The sequence below is a fragment of the Leptonychotes weddellii genome, chromosome 6, assembly GCF_054177405.1.
Source record: "Leptonychotes weddellii isolate Sample4059 chromosome 6, ASM5417740v2, whole genome shotgun sequence".
NCBI classification, from domain to species: Eukaryota; Metazoa; Chordata; class Mammalia; order Carnivora; family Phocidae; genus Leptonychotes; species Leptonychotes weddellii.
In genome coordinates, this window is record NC_138374.1 from 109,430,116 (window position 1) to 109,454,535 (window position 24,420).

Here is a 24,420-nt window from a genome sequence, read left to right on the forward strand (position 1 = left end):
GTATGTATTGAGCACCTGCAATGGGACAGGTGATGTTGTAGACCCAGGACATACGGAGACACAGGTCTCTTTTCCTCCATGATAACATTCTAATGAAGAAAACAGAAAACAAACAAACATATACACAAAGAAATAACAGCATATATAAGATAGCAAATAAAACTTAGAAAAGGAGTTCAGAGAAAGCTCTCAGGAAGTGACACGAAGACATCACATCTGAAGATGTGATAGGAAAGCCAGCATTTGAGAGAAAAAAAAAAAAAGCTAAAGTATAAGGATGATTAGTTGAATTTTCTCATAGGGAGAAGAAAATGTTTGGTCTCTGATCAACCCTCCTGATAATATAGAAGCATATGTTAACTTTCTATGTATAGGCACTAGAGGAAAATTGTTGGCTGCCAGGAAGACTCCATAGAAGATAATTATGAAAATCTTCTCACTCTTCTATGATGCACCAATTAGTCATTTATTTTCAGTATCTCCCCATCACCCTGTTGGTGGCCACACCAAGTTATGAGAACCACCTCTTTTTTTTACAGGAAGAGGGAAAAGATTTACCATGACATATTTCTCAAAGTTTATACACTGTTTTCTTCTGACAATAGTTGATTTATGTCTCATGTCCTAAGAGCAAACTCTCCATTTTGTACCTTTTTTTTTTATTACAAGCCTGTACTGTGGCCCGCTACTATGTTTGTGAGCAATATTGTGAGAAAGGAAATAAAAATAAGAGAATGATACAGTAGATGAATCCACCCGCAAGACAGTGTTTTGTGGGATAATACAATTGAGCTGACAAATCATAAAGCTTCTCCGTATACATGACTAAGAAAATAACAATGCTGCGATCATAATGTATATATATTTGGAGAAAACTTCCATACATACAAATATCCAAAGAGTTTGGCAAAAAATTAAAGAATTATTGTTTTTCTGTTGGTTATTATTCCAATTAGAATTTCAAAAATGTATCCGCTAGAACAGAGATGCTTTTAGAAAAACAAATTCCATAAACTTTACTACATCTATTTCCTTGCAGAGGGATTTAATTTGTCATCTGTAAGATGTACATAATAACACTGTGTTGCTGTGAGGATTAGAAATAATATATGTGAAATACCTGGCAAGCTTGGTACAAAGAGTAGAGTTTCAACAAATAGTTGGTATTTTATTTTGTTTTAATATTTTCATTTTTCTATGCTTTTTTAAAGAACATAAATGGTAATTGTGATAAAGCAGTTATAAACCAAGTTATAACATTCACTTAAATATTAGTTTAAGTTAGACTATATTCAGAGACAATTTTGTTATTTCCCAGTATACTCCAAAATCCTCCATGAGAGAATGTGAATTTCAAAAATGTATGTGTATAGGACAATTTAACAGTTGCTTCAATTCACCCCATTGCTCAGTGGCACTTGGCCCTGAGAAAGGGAAGTGGAGAAGCAAAGAATCTCAAACCAGCTATTTTTGTTTCTTATTAGCAACTACATGAAAAGATTTGACAAATCATCATTAATGAAAAACCTCATCATTAGACATCATTTGATAAAGCGCATCAAAAGAATGCAACCAACTGTATTTCATTAATGAGTTTGAGATGGCATAGGAGCAGAAAGATCTTTAATTTTATCCTTAGCCATTTATTTGTAAACTTCATCTCGATATTTTTTATTTCCTTGTAGGCTCCTTTTGCAATAAAAATGACACCACGTGCCTCTCAAATTCTTGCCAAAACAATTCTACATGCAATGATTATTCAGAAGACAACAACTGCCATTGTTCAGACGTGGCCATTAATTTGGACAAAGACTGTGACAACATGAGAGATCCATGCTTCTCCAATCCCTGTCAAAGAAATGCCACTTGCGTGAACACCCCTGGAGGAAGGAGCTTTCTCTGCAAATGTCCTCCTGGTTTTAGTGGGACAACCTGTGAAACCGCTATTGTTTTCTGCGGCACAAATGCCTGCCAACACGGAGGTATCTGCCATCAGGACCCTGTTCACCCTGTCTGCATCTGCCCTGATGGATATGCTGGAAGGTTCTGTGAAAAGGATCTTGATGAGTGTGCTTCGAGCCCTTGCCACAATGGGGCCATGTGCCAGGATGGAATCAATGGCTATTTCTGCTTCTGTGTCCCAGGATATCAAGGCAGGCACTGTGACCTGGAAGTGGATGAGTGTGTCTCAGATCCCTGTAAGAATGAAGCTACATGCCTCAATGAGATAGGAAGATACACTTGTATTTGTCCCCACGATTATTCTGGTAAGTGTTATCACATTTGAAGACCAGAGGATGTATTTAGCTTTCCGTTTTTTTAATATGACAGAAGCAGAGGTGACTCTTTAGGTCTCATCCAATTGCTTATGAAAATGGTCTTGGCAGGAATTAATCACTAGATAGAAAGCTTCCTAAACCACTAAATCTACAGAGCCTAAATGTTTGCCAACTGTCACTGTTGTTGTTTTAAATGGAGCCCTTATATTATTTAAATCTTAGATTCCGTCTAGAATTAGTGGGCTCTATGGGGCCTCACTTTCCAGGTCAGGGCCCTTCAAGTTTCCTCATGAGAAGATGCCTTTTGTCTTAGCTAAAGTGTGCCTGCGAATGCCCAATGCCTGCCACTGCAGCCTCCTGGGAAGGAGAGACATGGAATGGACAGACCTTAGTGGGTTCCAAAGTGCAAGCAACAGACTAATGATAGCAAGGCTGATGGAGCATGGTAAATAAGATAAACCACAATTTTATTAATAAAGAAGTCACTTTTTTAAATAAAGAAGTCACTTTAATTTCTTGGAAATAGCAAATAGTAGTACCTCCTATCTATTCACCAAGTTTCTATTGACATGGTATTTTAGTACAGAGTAACAAGTTGACCATTCATTCACTAAAAGGGTACATGCTATTTATTATCCTCGTGCTCAGTGTCTATGCTCCCCATCCTCCTGAATCGGTTACCCAGTTAGATCATTTCTTCATGGGGCCCATCTTTCTTGCACTGTTTTACTCTTCGGATTCTCTACAGTAAGGGGGCAACTCATGTATTCTATGCTTTCTCAGATTCATTCATTCATTCTAACCTGCTCACCACTTTCCTGTGCTTCCTGACTCACATCTATGTGACATTATTCACATTTTAATGCCACTTTTCCCTGATCTCTTGCCACTTTTGTAACCTCTTGTGGTATCTGGCTTTCAGCTTACCTTCTGCTCTCAACCCTTTCACACTTACTTCTTTGTCTTGTCATTCTTTTCCCGAGTATGTTAAGCAACATAATTATTTGGAAAGTACCTCTCTTCAAAATTTATACCAGAACCCTCCAATATCATCTTGCTAATATTACACATTCTGGAAATATCTCTTTTATAAAATAGCTATATCCCTAGTTGTTCTGACATGAAATTTGCTCCCTTTCCCTCAATCCTCACCAACAACCAGTCACCAACAACCAATCTTCAAAATCTATTTGGACAAGCAAGATGTCTTCCAAATTGAGCTCCTCCACTCTCTTACTGGTGCCTTGGCTCATGTCCTCAGCATCTTGTGCATACTTACAATACAACCTCCTAAACCTCCAGCCTCTACCTTCTTCAAGTTGTTCTGAACAGTGCCTCTGAAATAATCCCTCTAAAATAGATCTGACTGTGCCATTCCTTCTGAAGAATCTTGAGAGCTTCCTACCACACAGAAAAATTTTAACTTCTCATTGAAAACCCCCTTACATATTAGTCATATCTCCACAACCCCTTCCACCAAAGTATTTCCTTTCCCTGAACTGTCTTCATTTTTTATTCAAGTGATTTGCCTCCCTCTGGGATGTCCTTCCTCAATTCAATTCTACTCTGTGAAGTTCTGTACTTTCAGTACTTTGTTCACCTCTCGCTTAACTCAAGAAGCATTTCGGATTTACTATCTGCTGAAATAATACTTCTAAGCTGCTATAGTAATTATTTATTACTTCCCTAGTGGTTTGCCCCTCCATTAAAGAACTCTGTCCTATTCTTCAGATATCTGTGTTTTTGTCTCCTCCCACTGAAGTATTAGTTCCTAAAGGACAGAAGTCATGTCTTGTATTTATTCTTTAATTCATCAATATTTTGGGGGTATTTATTATATGTCATTCATTGTATTATGAAGAGGCACTATTCCCAAGGTGCCCAGCATAGTGAATAATGGGTGCTTAATAAACTGTTTCTGAATTGTTCTAATTGCCTAAATTCTTCCATATATTTCTGGGCACCCTTTGTGGTAATGAACCTGAGGTAAACAGATATCAGAGTTTACCTTCTCCATGTATACATTATGATGGTAGAATGATGTGTTAGGATGAAAATTATTTTATTGGTTGCCTTTAATTACCAATACTAAGCTAAAAGTTATAAGGAACAGTGAAGGGGCTTATGAAATAGTACTTATACATGAAAATCTCCTTATTTATATGCCCAATCCTCATGTCCATTGTTTAAAATCATCATGTCCATTGCTCTCAACAGCAATTCAGTTTCAGTTTTTAAAATTTTTGAGTAAAAATAAGAAATAAATTTTTGTGGGGCTGGAGTGGGATTGCTTTTGTTTATAATGGACACATTATTTATTTATTTATTTATTTATTTATATTTTATTTTACTTTTTTGTTTTTTTATTATGTTAATCACCATACATTACATCATTAGTTTTTGATGTAGTGTTCCATGATTCATTGTTTGCGTGTAACACCTGGTGTTCCATTCGATGCATGCCCTCTTTAATACCCATCACCAGGCTAACCCATCCTCCTACCCCCCTCACCTCTAGAACCCTCAGTGTGTTTCTCAGAGTCCATAGTCTCTCATGGTTCGTCTCTCCCTCCGATTTCACCCCCTTCATTTCTCCCTTCTTACTATTTTTTTTTTTAACATATAATGTATTATTTATTTCAGAGGTACAGGTCTGTGATTCAACAGTCTTACACAATTCACAGCACTCACCATAGCACATACCCTCCCCAATGTCTATCACCCAGCCACCCCATCCCTCCCACCTCCCACCATAATGGACACATTTAACAACCACTATGGTTTATTAAGATAGTATCTTCTATTTCCTTCTGCTAGTACAATATTGTGAATGGTGACTAAAAGAAACAGACATGACATCAGAGAAATGTTTCAGCCATTTTTGCTAGTGTTCTGAAATAGTCTTCTAATTGCAAAACACAGCTTGAAAAATGATGTTTTACAATGCATGTGTTTTTATTTTTTTACATTTCAATGAACTGGATTATAATGAATCCTTTCAGTGGTATAAATTTAGGCAAAAAAGATGTCAAGGGCATATTCCAAATGTAGTAAAGTACCTCCATAATAAGGTACTTTACTCTACAATGAATTAATTGATACTGTGGATATATCGTATCCCGGCTGGGCCGAATGAAAACCAATGTCTTTTTCTCACTGTAACGTTAGCTCAAAGCCCACAGTGAGGACACTTCCCTTGCTCAAACCCCGGTATAATAGAGTTGTTCCCTATTTGACTATGTTCTTCTCTTGTTTTCTAAGAAATCAGCTAAATTTTATTTTTTAGCTCTGCTGACATAAATATAACTTGCTTACAGACAGAGTTTAAATGACACTCATCAGGCGGTAAGAATCATGTCTGTTATTAGCTAGTTAGGCTTATTTGGATACAAAGGTGCAATTTTAGGCTTGATCACCAATCTCCACAAGTAAAATAGCCCACATTCTGGGAGCTCATCAGTGGTTCCCAGCCCTGACTAGACAGTAGTCATTACCCAGAGAGATCTGAAAGAGAGATGCTCAAACTCCACCTTCAGAGAGGCAAATTTAATTGACGATTCTAATGTGTAGCTAGGGCTGGGAGGCAGAAATCGGGTTTATGTGAACTTAATTTAGAAACTTTTCTTGCAATATCCCATCATCCGGACCCACAAGGAGGCTTGCTTACCTCGGTGCCATCCCCTGGCTACCGTATTTGTGGCAATTAATGAGAAACCCAAAGAAAGTCTATAGAACCAAGGCCAATTAATGAGAAATCCAAAGAAGGTCTATAGGACCAAGGGAAAAGCCGGAGCTGGGAAGGGAAGAAAAAGACTATTAGTAATCAGCATGGATGCTTAGATACTCTGGCTCAACCTAGACCTCCCAATGAATCCTGGAAGCTATTACAATAACCTAGCTGCTGTGTGCTACATCCAAATTTAGAGGCTCATAAAGAACCTAGCTTACAGGAAAAAGCCTGTGCTCCTCAGAGCAGCAAAGTAAGAAAATGTAATAAATTTTAAAAGACAGAGAGGTAGGAGAGGAAAAAGAGCGGTAGCACATGGAGAGAGGGTTCACACTGCGGGAATCCTGCTCTGTGCACTCCGCTGGGCTTCCTAAGTGGTGATTCATGAACTACAGAAATAGGCTCAGAGAGAACCACTGAAGATGCTGGTGAGAATATGCCAGGCATAAGCAAAAACTCCATTTTAAGCTGAAAATAAACAGCTGCAAACTTTTTTAATGAAAAGAATATTAGCCTTGAGCATGTGACTGCTTTGAGTTCAAGTTTATGCAATGCATCATTCTTTCACTGAGGTCTTTCTTAAAATTAGCAGATTGACGAATGAACGTTTTTCACACTAAGATGCCTGAAGTATGAGAAAAATGGGGCCACAAGAGGGCAGGAAAAGGGCAATCAGATGCATGATGAAGCAAAACACGATAGGAAAAGATCTTATGTCCGCCATTATAAAATAGGTCTTTGGTATAAAAACAATCTTGTGGAAAATAAGAAAAAAAACCCCACTTCATCAAATTTACTTATTGACTGTAAGATGCATCTTTATTTCAGAAATGAAAACATATGAAAAAAATTCATTTTATAGTCAAGAAAATGTGTTAGCGTATGGATACTAGTTAGACTAGTTAGTGACTAGTTAGTTAGAAAGCCACTACAATACCAGGGGTAAGACATTAGGACCTGGCCTGGAAGACTGACTGTAGGGATGAAGGGGAAGGTAGGTGTAGGGCTCACTAAGAAGAAGACTCACTTGTCATTTATTTATTTATTTATTTATTTATTTATTTTTTTAAAAGATTTTATTTATTTATTTGAGAGAGAGAGAACACATGAGAGGGGATAGGGTCAGAGGACGAAGCAGACTCCCTGCCAAGCAGGGAGCCCGATGCGGGACTCGATCCCGGGACTCCGGGATCATGACCTGAGCCAAAGGCAGTCGCTCAACCAACTGAGCCACCCAGGCGCCCCCACTTGTCATTTATTAAAGCCAGAATATTCCCAAACTTAACTGTACCCAAGAAAAACTTGCAATCTCTAATATGCAAAATAAGAATGCATTAAAAGTTCAATTTCCATTTCCAACTTAATAAACTTATCTCTGTCAGTGGTTCTCAAAGTTTAGCATGCATCAGACTCACCCAGAGAGCTTATTAAAATACAATTTCTGATTTAGTAGATTTCTGGTGGGGTCTGTGCATTGATAACAAGTTCCCATATGATACTGATGCTGATGCTGCTAGTGTGGGGACCACACTTCGAGAAACCACTGCTGTAGACAATTATGTGGATTTTCATGTGACAACACAAAGCAGTGTGTGTGTGTGTGTGTGTGTGTGTGTGTAGTATTTATTGATAGTAACAGTTCTGGATAAATGATATGAATAAAAATAAGTATCTGTTGAATTCATTCAGTTGTTACTTTTGTCAAAACACAAACACACTCATGTATGTATATATACTGAGCTAGGCATTATTATAGGTTTTGTAACTGTAAGAATAAAGAAAAGTGATGAAAAAGTCCTCTTACAATCTAGAGGGAAAAGACAGACATGTATAAAATAAGTAATAAATAAAATATATAGTAGCTTAAGTGGTGATAAATACAGTGGAGAAAAGCAAAAGTAAAACAAAAAGGGGGAATTAGGAATTTAAGTTGAATGAACAGGGAAGGGCTTACTTAGAAGGTGACACATGAATAAAGTTCTACAGAGGTAAGGAAGGGAATGAGGCAAATGTCTTGTGGAAAGCATTCCAGGCAGAGGAACAGCAGATGCAAAGGCCCTGAGGTCAACGGTACTAGAATGTTTGAGAAGCAGCAATGAAGATGATGTGACTGGAGTGGAGTGAACAAGGAGAAAGAGACATAATAGGACTATTGGGGCTTGTGCACCATTAAGGACTTTGCCTTTTGCTCTTAATAAGATGGGAAGTTGTTGGATAGTTTTGAGCAGAGGAGTGAAATGATATGACTTACATTTTAAGAAAATCACTCTCCTTGTTACGTTGACGATATACTGAAGTGGGTGGTTAAGGTAGAACGAGGTGCGCAGTAATACAATAATCCAAGTCAATGGACTATTATTAAATGGGAAAAAGCAAAAGAAAAGTACCAAGTTTTAACAACAACACCTTTTTTCCTCCTTTACAATTTAAGATAAGAATTAACACAGAAGGATCATGGATCATGCAAACAAAATGTGAGCATACCTTTCCTGACCTGCTGTCTATTGCCCTCTGGTGGGAGGTCTAGATTATGCAGGACAGGTCTATCCTTCGAATAGTTCAGGAAGTGTGGTTTTCCTTACTAGTTTATATCAACCCCATTGTGATATGGTCTTTCACATGCACACCTGAAATTTATTCTATCTCTCTGCATTACATGGTTACTCATTTATAATTTCCTATCAGACCTTCTTCCTTTAAAATTTTTTATGTTGGGGCGCCTGGGTGGCTCAGTCGTTAAGCGTCTGCCTTCGGCTCAGGTCATGATCCCAGGGTCCTGGGATCGAGCCCAACATCGGGCTCCCTGCTCAGCGGGGAGCCTGCTTCTCCCTCTCCCTCTGCCCCTCCCCCTGCTTGTGCTCTCTTGCTCTCAAATAAATAAATAAATATTTTAAAAAAACAAAATGGGAGGCTAAAAATTCATCTCTCATCATCAGTTCTAAATCTCACTCAGGGGGTGCCTGGGTGGCTCAGTCGGTTAAGCATTTGCCTTCGGCTCAGGTCATGATCCCAGGGTCCTGGGATCGAGCCCCGCATCAGGCTCCCTGCTCTGTGGGAAGCCTGCTTCTCCCTCTCCCGCTCCCTCTGCTTGTGTTCCCTCTCTCCCTGTGTCTCTCTCTATGAAATAAATAAAACTCTTAAAAAAAAAAATTTTTTTTATGTTCCTTTCTGTGCCTTCTCCAATAGCCCTCATCCATTCTGATGAATAAGACTAACAGGTATGATGTCACTAACTCTGATGCCGCCATTACAGTGGCATTTGTCAATAGCATAATTTGAATTTCAGTCAATGTGGAGATTTGAATCTAGGCTTAATGCTCCATCTTTTCTAAATATATTTTTGATCAACTACATCACTTTTCTAATATCATTTTTCTCTGACAGATCATCCAGATAATTTAATGGTCATGAACATAATTTGGGGAAATAAAAGTATTATATATTATAAAATCTAAGCTTATTTCATGAGAAAAATTGTTATTATCATTATGATTACCATCATTATGAAAGTTTTTTACTGATTACTGATTTACTGATTACTGATTTATTGATTAAAGTTTTTCCATAAGCTTAATACATAAGTTAATACAAAGTTAATATATAAACCATTTAATAAACTTAAATAAATTTATTGGGAATAATTATTAATAGTCCATATTTATATAAAGATATGCAATATGTAAAACATGAGTTTAAAGAACATTTAAATATTGTTTCTATGAGCATCAACTAAAATACCTCACAATTCACTCACCATCTAATATATATGCCCATAGCAAATATCTTTCACACCCAAAAGGCAAGTAATGTATGCCAGCCAAAAAAGAATATATAAATTTCACAGGTTGTATCTTCATGTTCAAAGGAAAATGACTGTTTTTCTGTACGCTCTTAACTATGAAATTGATCATTTTTTTGTAGTGTCATATAAAAAAACTAAACCTTGTTCAGGCTTTTGCTCAGAACGGGAGTCCTGTGAAATACTTTTATGAAGAAATGAAGTTGCTGGCTTTGGCAAATGTTTGTTGAATGAGTAAACAAAATAACACATGTTATTCACTCGGCAATTATTTATGATATACTTGCATGGCACTGGACATTGTGCCAGACCGTGGAGACATAAGGATGACTATGACAAAATTTATGCCTGACAAATACTCACAGTTTATTCTGGGAGGAGGCGTGCAAACAAAACCCACAGTCTCTCTCTGAACAGAATGCTGAGGAAGCACAAAGAAAGGAGCCGATGACACTGCTTAGGGTCAGGAAGATCTTCATAGATTAAGTGGCCTATGAGCAGAGCAAAAACGCATTTCTTTCAGGATGTTGAACTGAAACTTATGTCCTCTGACATTTGTTAGTATTATTATTGTATGAGTAATAATGAGCTGAATAGCAAGGGGGGAAGGACTGTAGAGGTTTTAGAAAGAGGTGAATGTCAGGGCGCCTGGGTGGCTCAGTCAGCTAAGCATCTGCCTTCAGCTCAGGTCATGATCTCAGGGTCCTGAGATCAAGCCCCAAGTTGGGCTCTCTGTTCAGCAGGGAGTCTGCTTCTCCCTCTCCCTCTGCCTGCTGTTCCCCCTGCTTGTGCTTGCTCTCTGTCAAATAAAATCTTAAAAAAAAAAAGGGGGGGTGGATATCTCTTCTGTCATCTTTGCTTTGACACCTGGTTTGTGGTTTAGCTAGCAGATGTGAATGGCATGCTCCATTTTAAACTCTGAGTACTTCCCCTAGTGACTTCCTAGCTATCAGCAGAGTGTGTATGCAGGTCTGAGTGAGGAGGGGATGAGCTAAAAAATATGCAGTAATATGAAGCATGGGTGGAATGGGAAGACTGCGGAATTTGAAAGCAGAAGACAGGGCTTCCAGTCCCACCTTTGATGTGTTCTAGTGGTTTCTAGTGGTTTGACATTGATAAATAGTTCTAAGCTTCTGTGTCCTCATTCTAACATACATACATAACTCTCAGGGTCATGGCGACAATGAAATGACTTGCTGAAAGTTTTTCTTTGAACTATAAGAAGCCACAAAAATGCTGGTTGTCACGAATTTAATATCTTCAAATATTGCTGCTAGCATTTAACAATATTTACCCATACTTTTTACAGGTATCCTTTTCTTATACTGAATTGCTTTCTTTTTTGAATATATTAGAAGCATACTCAGGGATAAATTAGCTGAGGTCATAATCTCTGCGCTCTATTTATAAGTTTAAACTGGAAAATTATGATATGTGAAGGCAAGAATTTATTGTCTGAAGCTGCCATATCATAAAACAAAGGATTTAGGAATGTATTAGTATTATAACATTTCAAATATTCAGGAATAACAATTCTCCTAATGAACAAAAACACAAGAAAGATATTTGTTATGATTAAAACATTATAATTACGTGTGAAATGTATAACATTGGCATGTTTAGCATAAAATGCAAATATTACAATTTTCCCATTATCTTCCCAAGAAACTCACAAAATTAAGCAAGATAGAAACCATTTATAAAAGTAGAGTGTTTTACAAACATAGCATCTTGGAGACTTGGAAATGGGTTACTCCGAATTAAACTTCATATATATTTTACCAATTTTATATATTAAAAATATACATACACATACATATTAAATATAGGCAGTAGATTGAGGAAGTCATGCATGTTAATTAGGAATATAATATTTTAAAATCAAATAACGCCTTCATAAATGTTACGATATTTATGATAGGAGTAAAGTGGGAGGAAGAGCATACAGACTTTGAGAAGAAGGAAGGAAGGGTGAGTTTGTTAGTGCTGGGAGAAGCAGTAGGGCGTGGGGAACTAGAATATTTAATATTTCCACAGACAACCATACCCCTGAAAGTATCATTAGATTCAAGAAAGCACAAGAATCCCCTCCCTTTTCTCTGCTCTTAGGGCTGACCAACAGGAGGAGCCAGTCTTCCTATCCCTAGAACTAGTTCTAGCCTCCATGATTTTTCTAGAAAGATGAGAATACTGCAGTAGCGTCAAGAACATTCTTCAACCCGCACCGACGGTAGGAGAAGACGGGAGGACAAATAATGAGGATTAAGAAAACCAGCACAAATCAAATTTTTTAAGATTGAAAGCTGAGGTTATTCCAGTTATGTCTCTCTGTGAAAGCAAATCCTGTAGAAACGAAAAAGATTTCCATATCTATAATGACAAAATAATAAAATCAGTTCATAAAGAAAACAGTACATACTGCGCACGAGTGTGTCTTGCCATTAACAGTACCCAGAGACTGGGGAGAGTTCGAGGGTCGTGGAGACACAAGGCAACCCCCCAATTGCAGGCCCCACCATACCCAATGGCGCCTATTTCCCCAAAGGCAGGCGTGCGGGGACCTGACTGCCTGGCCGGGCGGGGCGCACGGGCCTGGGGAGCCCTGGAGGCCAGCGTGGTGGCTGCGGTCTCCGGGTCCGGAGAGCTAACTGCGCATGCGGGACCCGCTCCGCGCTCGGGAGCAAGCGGGAATCCAGCCCATCCCAGTTCCTGTTCTGGGCCAGGACAGGTTCAGGGGAGGCCGGTCCCTATTCTGGGCTTTGGGGGAAGGGCAGGCATCTGGGCACGTTCAGGCCTGCACCTACAGAAAGGACCCTGACATCCAGGAGCCAGTTATGTGAGGAACTCTGAAGCCTTGCTTCGTGGCACCTGGATGCCCTGGAATAAAAGACATCTGGGATCCGTTGTTCTTGGAGAGGCCTGGGTCCGTATCAGGCAGCACGTTCAGATGGGGACTGTCGCCAATTTGCGGCCACCGCCTCAGAGTGATTCACAGGGTTGGAGCACCCCTGCACCTAAGAGGATATGCAGGTGGTTGGCGCCAGACCCTAGCTCCACTAGCTGCTCAAGACTTGCTGAAGGGGTATGTACCGGGCTTGCCCAGGGTGCGGTTCAGGGAAGTCCGGGATCTGGAAGCCGCCCTGGGTCTGCAGAGGCCAGGTCACTGGAGGGGGCTCTTACAGGAAATAAGCATCTGCCTAATTCCAAGTCACAAACAACCTAATGTTGACTATTCCCCTTGAAGGTGGATCTGGGGAAATTTGACCGTCTTGCCAGGGCCAGGTGGGGCAGGCTTGCCTGGGGATCTTCCAGCTGGGGACACCAGGGAGTCCTAGTACCTGGAGAGGACTGGCTGCTGGGATCTTGGTGCCGGAGAGCTCACTGGACATACTGGTCTGGCACAGTTCTCAGGAGTAAGCAGGAATCTGGTCCAGCTCCAGTCCCTAAACCAGGCGAGGACCGGTTCAGGAGAGGCTGGGTCCCTATGGTGTTCTATGTGGGAAACCAGGCGTCTGCACACGTCTAACGCGCATCTTCACAAAGGGACCCTATCACCCCGAACCAGATATCTTGGGAATTCTGAAGCCTTGATGGGAGGGACCAGGGCGCCATGGAATGAGAGACATCTGGGATCCCTGGTTCCTGGAGAGGCCTGGGTCCCCATCAGGCAGCACGTCCAAATGGGCAGTGACTGTGGCCATCTTTGTAGCCATAGTATCAAATTGTATTGTGGGGGAGGGGCCCCCTCCACCCACGAGGCTATCCAGAGTGTGAGGCTGGGCCGTAGACCTCAGGCCTGAAGGGCTCCAGATGCCCAAGGCCTGGAGAGAAGACCATACTGCACATGCTGTGCAGTGCAGTTCCGGGTAGCCAGAGATTGCAGTAGGACCCCAGTCGAGAGATGCCGGTTCCCTGGAGTGGGAGTTTAGGGAACAAACATGGAATTCCATCCCTAACCTAGCTATAGGCACCTGTTCCCCTGAAGGCAATCTATTGGGAATATGACTGCCTTCCTTGGCTAGGTGGGTAGGCTGACATGGGGATCATCCAATGAGAGGCCAGGGAGCCCTGGTCCATGGGTAGAGAGAGGCCAGGTCACTGGAGTGGACTCTTGTGATAATAATAAAATATTAATAATACTAATAAAAATAATAATAAAATACTTAAGCAAATGCTATAAAATAATATAAAATATAAACCAATTTTCATATTTCATCAGAATTAATCACTGATAGTTACCTTGATTTCATCTACATCAAGAGAGGAAAAATCTACAACTAATATATAACACAACACCAAGACACTATTGATTATGAAGTGCATCATAATTCTTAGATTTAAACCTATGACAGAGAAAAGAGCAGTCTTTAAATTGATAAAATTCAGTCATCTTTCAGAGATGAATCCTAGGCTTATAAAGTCTACTTTAAGTGACTCTTTTGTAAAAGATATTTGTTACTTTTTGGTGTCCTTAGAAAAGGTATATCTAAATGCACAAGCTAGAAATCTTACTGGGTAAAAACTCAAAGATGGTCCCACTGAAAATAAAAAATCTGCCTTTAATCTTTCATAGTATCTTGCTAATCAATATTATGCTTGTTTTACACTATTAATCAGAGCATGAAGTCATCAGCCTCTTTACTCTAGGATGTTAAAAATATAGCTATGATATAGGGGAGGAAAAGGTAGTATAAATCTAGAGCTGTAATGGTAAGTGGTGCTAGAGTACCTCTTTGCAGTGATACTTGGTTCAGACTTGCACTGATAAGTGTTGTAATAGATACACCAAGCATCATTCTTTAAAGAACCCAGGAATAGTGTATATAATTCTTATTTGAAAGGAAATATGCATAGAGGCCTGTTAGATATTAAATATATTGAGCGGACTCCGAAACTTAGGATGATAACTAAAAGCTAGAGTATAATTATTTCCAAAGCATGGGCTCTGCAGATAATGAGAAAGGTGTTTAGAGTGGTCTGTCAATGACATTGTGCATTCTCTCCCCACTGTAATGAGTGATGAGCACAACATCAGTGACAAGACCTGCTCCAGGCTGATAACATACGATGTGCGCTATCTTGTGGCACAGAATGTTAACATTCATCTGTAATTGCTGAAAGATGCATATTGAGGTGCAAAATCTCTAAATTCTGGTCAGAAGTTTAAGGCACAATCATTCAGAAACAATGTTTCGTTTTAAACACTTGCCAAAGCCATAAATTTACCTTTATGGCTTTTGATTTAGAGTGGGCCCAGGCTCGCAGAAGCATGAGGACCTCCATCCTGGCAGACCAGATTGCCTTCTGAGACAGATGATGGATTAATCCATAGCTATGACTGGATCATTCATTCAAAATTCATTGAGCATTTTCCTTTTTTTTTTTTGAGCATTTTTTATATTCAAGAATATGTGCTAAATGCTGTAGATCTCAGTGTTAAAAGACAAAAAATCACATTGATTGTTTTGTAGATAAAATGAACAAATAAATATTTGTGGTAAAATGTAATACATACTTGGGTGCCTGGGTGGCTCAGTTGGTTAAGCGACTGCCTTCGGCTCAGGTCATGATCCTGGAGTCCCTGGATCGAGTCCCGCATCGGGCTCCCTGCTCGGCAGGGAGTCTGCTTCTCCCTCTGACCCTCCTCCCTCTCATGCTGTCTCTCATTCTCTCTGTCTCAAATAAATAAATAAAATCTTTAAAAAAAAATGTAATACATACTTTTATATTACAGGGGATTATAAGAGAACTGTGGAGTGGAACCTAAGGCAGATATAAGTAGTTAAGTATAGTGTCCCGCATCATGTGATACTCAAACTCAGTTTTTCAGAATGAATTAGAATTAACTGGGGGGAAGTGGGAATGAGGAGTGGGACATGGCAAGCAAGGGGAAGCCCTAAGTGCAGCCCAAAGACATGAGGCGGTACCAATCGAGTCCACAGCTTTTTGAATCTTCTACCACATTCGAAGGCTTTATCCTGGAGACAAGAGGAGCTATTTATAAATTTTGCACAGACAATGATACAATCAGATTTGTATTTTATAATGATCACTCTCAGAAATGTAGAGAATGACTTGAAAGAGAGACGTCAGTAGCAGTAAGACAAGAAGAGAGATGGTGAGCCTCTGAATAAGGTTGGAGCAACATCCTGTCCGAAGCTTCTTCTCTATCTTGATATCTCCTTACGAGCCTGGACTTTGTAGAGAGTAGAGCTATTCTACTGATGTGCCTGAATTGTTCTCTGAACCTTCTTGTTCTTTTTTTTTTTTAATATATTTTTTTAAAGATTTTATTTATTTATTTGAGACAGAATGAGAGAGAGAGAGAGAGCACATGAGAGGGGAGAGGGTCAGAGGGAGAAGCAGACTCCCCGCCGAGCAGGGAGCCCGATGTGGGACTCGATCCAGGGACTCCAGGATCATGACCTGAGCCGAAGGCAGTCGCTTAACCAACTGAGCCACCCAGGCGCCCCTGAACCTTCTTGTTCTTGACTTGCAATTATTTCCTTGCAGATTTCCAGTTCTGGAGAGCCCCTCATTGTCTACTCTTTTCTCGTAATTTAAAGTCAATTAATCTACCTCAGATATTTACTACCTAATTTGGGCTATATATTTACTATTGCTCATTAGCTACTTATATGTCCATTGTAGCCCTTTTTTAAAAATCATATTTAGTATAGTGGCTGCTCCAAATTTGTCCAGTCTCTAGCTCTTATACTCATAGTATGCCATCTATATTTATTTTAGTGGAATTGGAAGCTATTCCAAATTCCCTTCCAGGAATATGTTTGCTTCCAAAGACTTTTCAAAAAAAATTTTTTTTATCCTATCTACCCTGAGGAATTGAAGAAGGAATAGGAAAGAACAAATAGATTGTAGGTAATACCTACCGTTCACTGAGCATTTACTATAATCCAACCTTGGTGTTAGCAATGGCAGAGCAGAGCTAATCCTGAGTCATCTGTCTACAAAATTCATGTTCTCTCTACTCTTCCATGATGAATGGCAAAGGAAAAGGGGAAGAAGGAAAATAATAATAGCAAGTACAGTTTTTATAATTTCCTAACTCAGCATGATACAAAAATACTTGTTGGACTCATTTGAGAAAGCATTTGTTTGCCTTGCATGGTTCAATAAGCATTCTCTATAAAACCATCTAATTTCCATCCACCCAGGTCCTACACAGTTTTCTCTGCTCTATCATTATGTACTATGGTGGCTTGGAAATTATGTGGTCCTGATGTCTTTCCAAAGTTCTTTAAAGGAAGTGGAAACAACTTCTCTCCTGGGATCCCAACACTTATCTGGGGTGGTATCAAATTCCCAGCTCACCAAGGGTGAGGCTGAAGAGTCTGGGACTTCTGCTTCTCCTTCATTTTTGGTACATCTTTCACTTTCTGCTTGTCTCTCACCTGAGGTAGACCAAAAACTGAGCAGTTCTGCTTATTTGAATATTCTACTCAAATCTTTCCTATCTCGGGTCTGTGTATCAATCAGGTTTTGATCAGGAAAAAAAGAACTCATTCTATGTATATCAGTTATAAAAAGCTTAAATGGGAATTAAGGGCTTATACACGGAAAGGCTCCATAATTTGTGGGTTCTGCTGCAAAATAAAAAATGTGGGGCCCCTTGTTCAAAAATTATTAAGAATTTCAAGATGGTGACAGAAAAACAAACCAAGCAGGAGTCTGTTAGGATTTAATTTTGACCTCTCCCAACACACAAATTCCTCTGTTGAAGTTCTAGACCCTATGTCGAAGTACCTCAGACTGTGACCTTATTTGAAAACAGGGTTGTTGCAGATACTAGTTAAATATTTGGCTGTGAGAAACTTTCTGAACTTCTTTTGACAGTTAATGCAAATTGAGTAGTTAGAGTGAAACTACCCCTTACTGTCAGGAATTAATGATCTGACACCTTAGGTCATCTATATTTATGTAGGGATGCCTTTGTGGATATTGATGCAGTATTCGTTATAGTGAGTTACCAAAGCTAATGATGTCAGTGGATTTTTTTTTTCCTGTCCTATACTTTCTTCTTTTGGTGCAGAGTTCTCCTTGTCCTGTATTTTTTTTTTAATATACCCTTTCTATTTTCTTGTTTCATACTATTAACTATTAATGAATTCCAACAGATTGGTTTGGTTCCTGGGTGGATTTTTGTGAAAGAACTCTACAATTATGAATTTTCTATTTCTTAGACAATCAACCACAGAAATACTACTCACTGTGACTCTATTCAATTTCTATTACCACATATAGTTATAATAACATGGTGCTGTACTTACTAACACTAGGCATAAAATGAGTGTTTCCAGATAGAATGGACCACACAGTTCAGGTATATTTTTGAAGGTTGATTACTTGTATATTTAATGGATGTAAGCATGTGACTGACAGTAAGTATCCAAATGAAAAATGCAAATCATAGTTAGTTATCCAGATGTTTTATCTATGAAGCCAGCATCTGGAAATACAAAGACATCTGGATGACTGACTATACTTACCACATTTCATCTGGCTATTTTGGCATCAAGCAGACATTGACCCAGTCATTTTTGTCTGTATCAGCAGCAGTGATAAGCTGCAATAAAAATCATATAGTTAAGTAATATCAAGGTAGTACAAATAAATTACCCCAAAGTAACTAGCTGAATTGAAATTGTATCTAAACTATGAAACACATCAGGATCACTTTAAAGCTAAAGTAGTTGAGCTACAACATATAAGTGGAGCTTCAGAATTTAAAATAATGGTTTATAATGTATTTCTTAAGCACTAGGAAGTAATCTGGGTGTATATCAGATGAATATATGAATTTTGAGTTAAAAAATAAAATTTAGAAAAGCTTTAACAAGTTCTAAACCACTGATTTGGCTTGATATGTTAATATTTTCCAGCAAATATAGATGACTAAAATATCAAAGGACATAGTCTAATATCACATGGGCAAAGGCACTATGGACAACTGGATTGACAAGAACGGGAATATGTAGTGATAGGAATTGCACAAAGGCAGTCATTGACGAGCATGGGACACAGGCAAGAATGCATGTGAAATCACCATGCCTTGACTCTGCATATGGCAGGTGTTGAGTAAGTGCCAGTTGCCCTCTGCTCAGAGAGCACTATGGGAACCTATAATGACCAAACATTCCTAGGTGGACACAGTTCACTCTGCTTAAAGTTGTGATTGATCATTGTCATTTCAGGGGAGGTAATTTTGTACCTTGTAATTACCGAAGACTGACCCATTACCATTTGAATTGCTATATATGTTACAAAATAATTATAAGAAAAAATATTTTAAAGAACTTATGGTTTTTGCCTTACACACAATCTTGGAAAACAGAGATCTCTATTATCATATTATTTTGCATGGCAGAAATAGAGATACTAAAATATTACTGAAAAGCCATTTCAGAGGGAGAATGAGAACCATAGGTCTTCTGCTAGCCAGTTCAGCGTTTTTTCCCTTCACCTTACTAATGCCAACTAAAACGGATATGGTTGATCTCATTCCCAGACTGGGTAAGAAATAGCCAGGCCTCAAATACTGCAAGCCATTTACCATGCAACAAATACTGTTCCACAGCTTTCTATTTTTATTGACGTAAAACTTAATTTTTAAGTTTTTTTCTTATCAAAAAACAATCAAATTTAATATGCTGGCCTCCCTTTTCAACTTAGATATTTATGGAATCTAGTCACAGTTGTAAATGGTCAGCAGTGTTAGAATATTCTACCGCTTTTTCTGTCAGGAAAGGCGGCACATAAACTACTAACAACTTCTGAGTCCTTTGAAAATCCTTCAATATCATTTTAATACATAATTTATTATCCTGGCTTATAGGCATAGAAATAAAGATATGTAAATATAGATATTCCCCCTTTTGTGTCTTTTAAAACGTATGCAAATTTGATTATTGTATATCAGATATTATTTTGATAGATTCAGTAGGGTAATTTGTCTCCATGTGACTACTTTTGTTAACCTTAAACTTCTTTTGCTTACTCAATAATCTTCACTTACTATTTTGAGGGGAATAAATACAGATTTTTTTTATGTAACATTACCTTAAAATGAAGTAGCTCCTAATAATGCCACTAATTATATTAAGTTTAAATCACAAACTGATTTCCTAATTAAAAGTAGTATTTTACAGCACTAAAGAAAATTTAAATTAAAAAAAAAGTCTATGCAGAAAGAGCACTTAAGGAAATAATTGCGCATTGTATTTGAACAATAAATGTAAAAGGAACAAGTATTGTTTTTTTTTCTCCTCTAGCAACATTTAATATGTTCCACCTACTATCATAAGCACATTGTAATTTTAATAATAATCCTGTGAGGTAATTACAAGTATTGGTCCCATTTTTCAAGTGCAGAAACTGAGATATGGAAAGGTTAAGGAATTGCCCGAGGTCACACAGCTAAGTGGCTGTGCCAAGATCCCAACCCAGCTCATTTGGTTTTGGAGTTTGAGCTGTTACCCACTTCTCTATATGATGCCGAACTAACTGTTTAAAAATAATTTAAAAACATTGACCAGTCCCTTTTAAGCTTCCAACAAAAGTGCAGTTAACAATAACTTTGTTCTAAAAATGACTTGTTTCAACAGACTAAAAAGCCACAAGCTGTTGTACGCAACAGTTCTTTGTAAGGAACAGCTGCTCTGCGTTGTGCAGCTTCCCACAAGCATGCCAGAAAGTTAGTATCAATTACAGTTAAGGAGGAAAATTATTTTGGGTAACATAACATTTGACAAGAGCTTTGGTAAATAAAGCACTGGCAAAGACCTAAAATACGAATGCTGTGCTAAAACTTTTCCTTTTTTCTGTGCTGACTCTCTTAAAAGGTGTGAACTGTGAAATGGAAGTTGATGAATGTGGGTCCCAGCCCTGCCGAAATGGTGCAACTTGTCGGGATGCTCTGGGGGCTTATTTCTGTGACTGTCCCCCTGGATTCGTAGGTGATCACTGTGAACTCAATAGTGATGAATGCGCCAGCCAGCCGTGCCTCCATGGAGGGCTGTGTGTAGATGAGCACAGCAGGTACGTTTTCTATGTTTGGGTGGTTGGCTTGGAGAGAACTTACAGACCAACAGCTATTGTACCACTCTGGGGAATTTGGAGAGCTCATGTCCTTAGCTTAAAATGTTCATGTTGCTTTACACTTTAAGTGACAACAAGTAGTAACATTCAGATATTACTTAGAAATGCATCCTTCGGAGGTCACTTGTCCCAAGAGTGAAGATTTTCTGAGTCACTCTTGTAATCGTTTAGAACTTTATGTTACAGAAAAGTACCAGCTTTTCAATTCCATGAAATAAACCTGTTGTAGATAGGGACAGTGCAAAAACAAAGCTAGAGATAATTCTATACGTAAATATTAGGTTGTATTTACATAATAACAAGCATATGAATCAAGTGGTGAAAAATACATCCTTTAGGAATTTTATATAAACAGTATTGGAAAGGCAGTGATATTAAATTCATTATATCTTGAATTTTCAGGGAACTGGGTGAATACTTTTGAAAGAGTAGAATGGCAAGAAGTAGCCATGTGGTTCTGCTCCAAAGTAGATTCTACCATTGGCTTTTCAGTAAAACAATAAACAGACAAATAAATAAATAACACCTTAATATGATATATATAATAAATTTAGGTTATGGTAGCTGAATTCATATAAAATATTTTATAGACCTTTCTGATACCTATTTTTTTTAAATAGGCTCCACATCCAGCATGGAGCCCAACCTGGTGCTTGAACTCATGACCCTGAGATCATGACCTGAGCTGAGATCAAGAGTCAGAGGCCTAACCAACTGAGCCACCCAGATGCCCCTGATACCTATTTTAACCACAAATATTGAGTTATCAAATGCATAACGATTTGAACAGCATTACTACTTAATGTCTTATTGGGTCCTTCAACAGCTCAGTGGAAGGCAAGGTGAGCATTAATATTCTCCCATTACATTAAGGTGTCTAAAGTTCAGGAAAGTTAGGTGACTCCCACAAGTTCACACAGTTAATTCTTGGCAAAGGAAGGACTAGAATCCAATTCTCCTTTATTTAGTAAGTAAGATAGAATTTATCCCAAATCTGAGTTTCAAAGAGAATCAGACTCAAAAGGGGAACAGTAAAAGGCACATGTACTACAACTATCAGCAAAATGATATAATTTTAAATAGAACAATGTGGGGTGCCTGGGTGGCGTGGTTAGTTAAGTGACCAACTCTTGGTTTTGGCTCAGGTCATGATCTCAGGGTCATGGGATTGAGCCCCAAGTTGGGCTCTGCACTAAGTGTGGAGTCTGCTTAAGATTTTCTCTCACCTTCTGCCCCTCCCCTTCTCTCAAATAAATAAATAGAACAACGTAGTCATGTATTTCTTTTGTAAACTATAAAGCCTAACTTCTAATCACATTCCACATCTTGCCTCTGACTTTCAGTTTTACCCAAATCATTCTCCAGGGGCAAGAATCTACATTCCTGAAGGCAGTTACTGACCGACATGCAGACACACCAGAATGCAAGTTTCCATACATGCACTCCAGAGGAAGAGCAGGAGGTCCTCCCATCCAGGCTTTGCTGTCTGCAGAAAGCATCAGACAGAAAATACACAAAGCTTTTTCTTCCTATGGAAATGCAAGCAGAACAAGGCTGACTCCTGCCACCTTTCATTTCTCCAACTCACGTGCCATGAATAATTTTTCTTTTACCCTTATTTCTCTTACTACCTAAATTTTGAGAAGATAATCACAAGGTCAATAACTACAACTTGATTTTAATTTCCCACAACAAAAAATTAACACATTTGCTATGAGGTTTATGGGAGTTAGAAACTACATACACACACACACACACACACACAACACACACATACACACACACACAAAATAGGTTCTTGCAGACCAAAGGAATCTGTACATAGAGTCTCTAATTCTAGGAATTGAGATCCACTAGCCAGCCTCAAGTACATAGCTCTTGTCTCTAACATCTCATATATGGTAGATTTTTAGTAAATGTTTTTAATTAGTAAGAGAATTTCTCACTAGCAATACATATAAAAATTATAGTAACTTATGACATTTGTTAATATTTCAGTTTCCTTAGTGAAATCTTAATATCTGTGTTTAGTGGTAAATATACAGACAAGCCATAGTGAACAGGATTCCAACTCTTTATAAATTCATAGGTGTTCTTTCCGCCAGACTTTCATTTTATCTAAATTGAGTGTGCAACCCCCTCTTTTTACAATACTAACTCCTTGAGGAGATCCCATCTAAATTAAAAGACTCCTCTTAATAAAGTCAACAAGTTTTTCCATCAGATTTGCGTTTTGAATCTGTCAGAGAGTCTCACTCAACCAATGAATGGCTAGGAATAGCAAGACTCAAATATTTCTGTAATCTAAAAATAAGAGAACATAAGTCACAATTCATATAATGAGAGCTTTTCCTGTTTTTTTAAAATAATTTATTGTTTCGTTTTCCATAAGGGACCTTATTAATGGGCTGTATATGTAAAAGAGTGACACAGTGGTATAAATCATTCTGTACTGCCTTCACAAATATTAACAACTTTATTTAGTACTACTTAGTAGTAATTCAGTATTTTCTGATGCTTCAGATACTGTGCCTATTCTTTATACGCACATTTATCACAATAACCCTTGATGTAGGTATTATTATCTTCAATTATGAATGAGAAAACTGAAGGACATGATCGTGGTTTCCCAATAATTTTGCCTGAAGCCATACTATAAGTTTAAAAAGATCATCAGATATTAGTATGGAAATGCATAATGTTTTCAGACTTACAGGGATAATTCCCCAGAGTTTCTGAGATAAGTATTAAAACCATGCCCTGGGTCTCAGACTGAGGGACAGGGGAAGAGACAGAATAAAGATATTTGATCTCATATGACCAAGAGTTGATGTGAAAATTTCGTTTTACTCTCCAGCTATAGCTGTAACTGCACGGGTAGTGGATTCACAGGGACACATTGTGAGACCTTGATGCCTCTATGTTGGTCAAAACCCTGTCATAATAACGCTGCATGTGAGGACAGTGCTGACAATTACACTTGTCACTGCTGGCCTGGTAAGTGACAAAGATCTTCCACAGTTTTTTTTTTTTTTGCTTAGAATAGAAAAAAATCACAGCAAACACAGACTAAAAATTCTTATTGTTAAAAGTTTAAAACCAACTCCTTCTACTTATCATTGTTTAATTTAATTGTATTCTTCATTGCTCACACATACCTACTGCTACACTATGCATTGTCTAAAGTAGGTTACCAAGCTGCCCAATTATCAGAACTTTCTTGAAGAAACAGAGAGGAAAAAAATGAATAGAAAAATTAATTCCAGCATGGTCTTCATGCAGAAAAATTCACTTGAAGATGCTTCCTTTTCTTCCAAGAAGTTTTCTATAATACCTAGAATATATTGAAAGTCATGAAACAATATTAAAATCCTAGGAGATTGTATTATAACTCATGGAGTCAGTCAACATAATTCCGATGGTCCCCACAGAGGATATAGAATGGTATTCCAGAAATGGGTGTATTCTCCTAGGCATTTACAATATAAGTGAGATTACGA

General features: G+C 38.3%; 1 protein-coding gene across 1 annotated transcript in view; it reads left to right on the forward strand.

The window, feature by feature from the left end:
* Positions 1-1,693: 1,693 nt before the first annotated feature.
* Positions 1,694-24,420, forward strand: part of CRB1 (crumbs cell polarity complex component 1) — a 122,601-nt gene continuing 99,874 nt past the window's right edge. Inside the window, exons 1-3 of the mRNA XM_006734063.3 lie at positions 1,694-2,267; positions 20,665-20,860; positions 23,778-23,917. Of these exons, the coding sequence (XP_006734126.2) occupies positions 1,823-2,267; positions 20,665-20,860; positions 23,778-23,917 (781 nt within the window). The 5' untranslated portion in view covers positions 1,694-1,822. The remainder of the gene's footprint in view (positions 2,268-20,664; positions 20,861-23,777; positions 23,918-24,420) is intronic.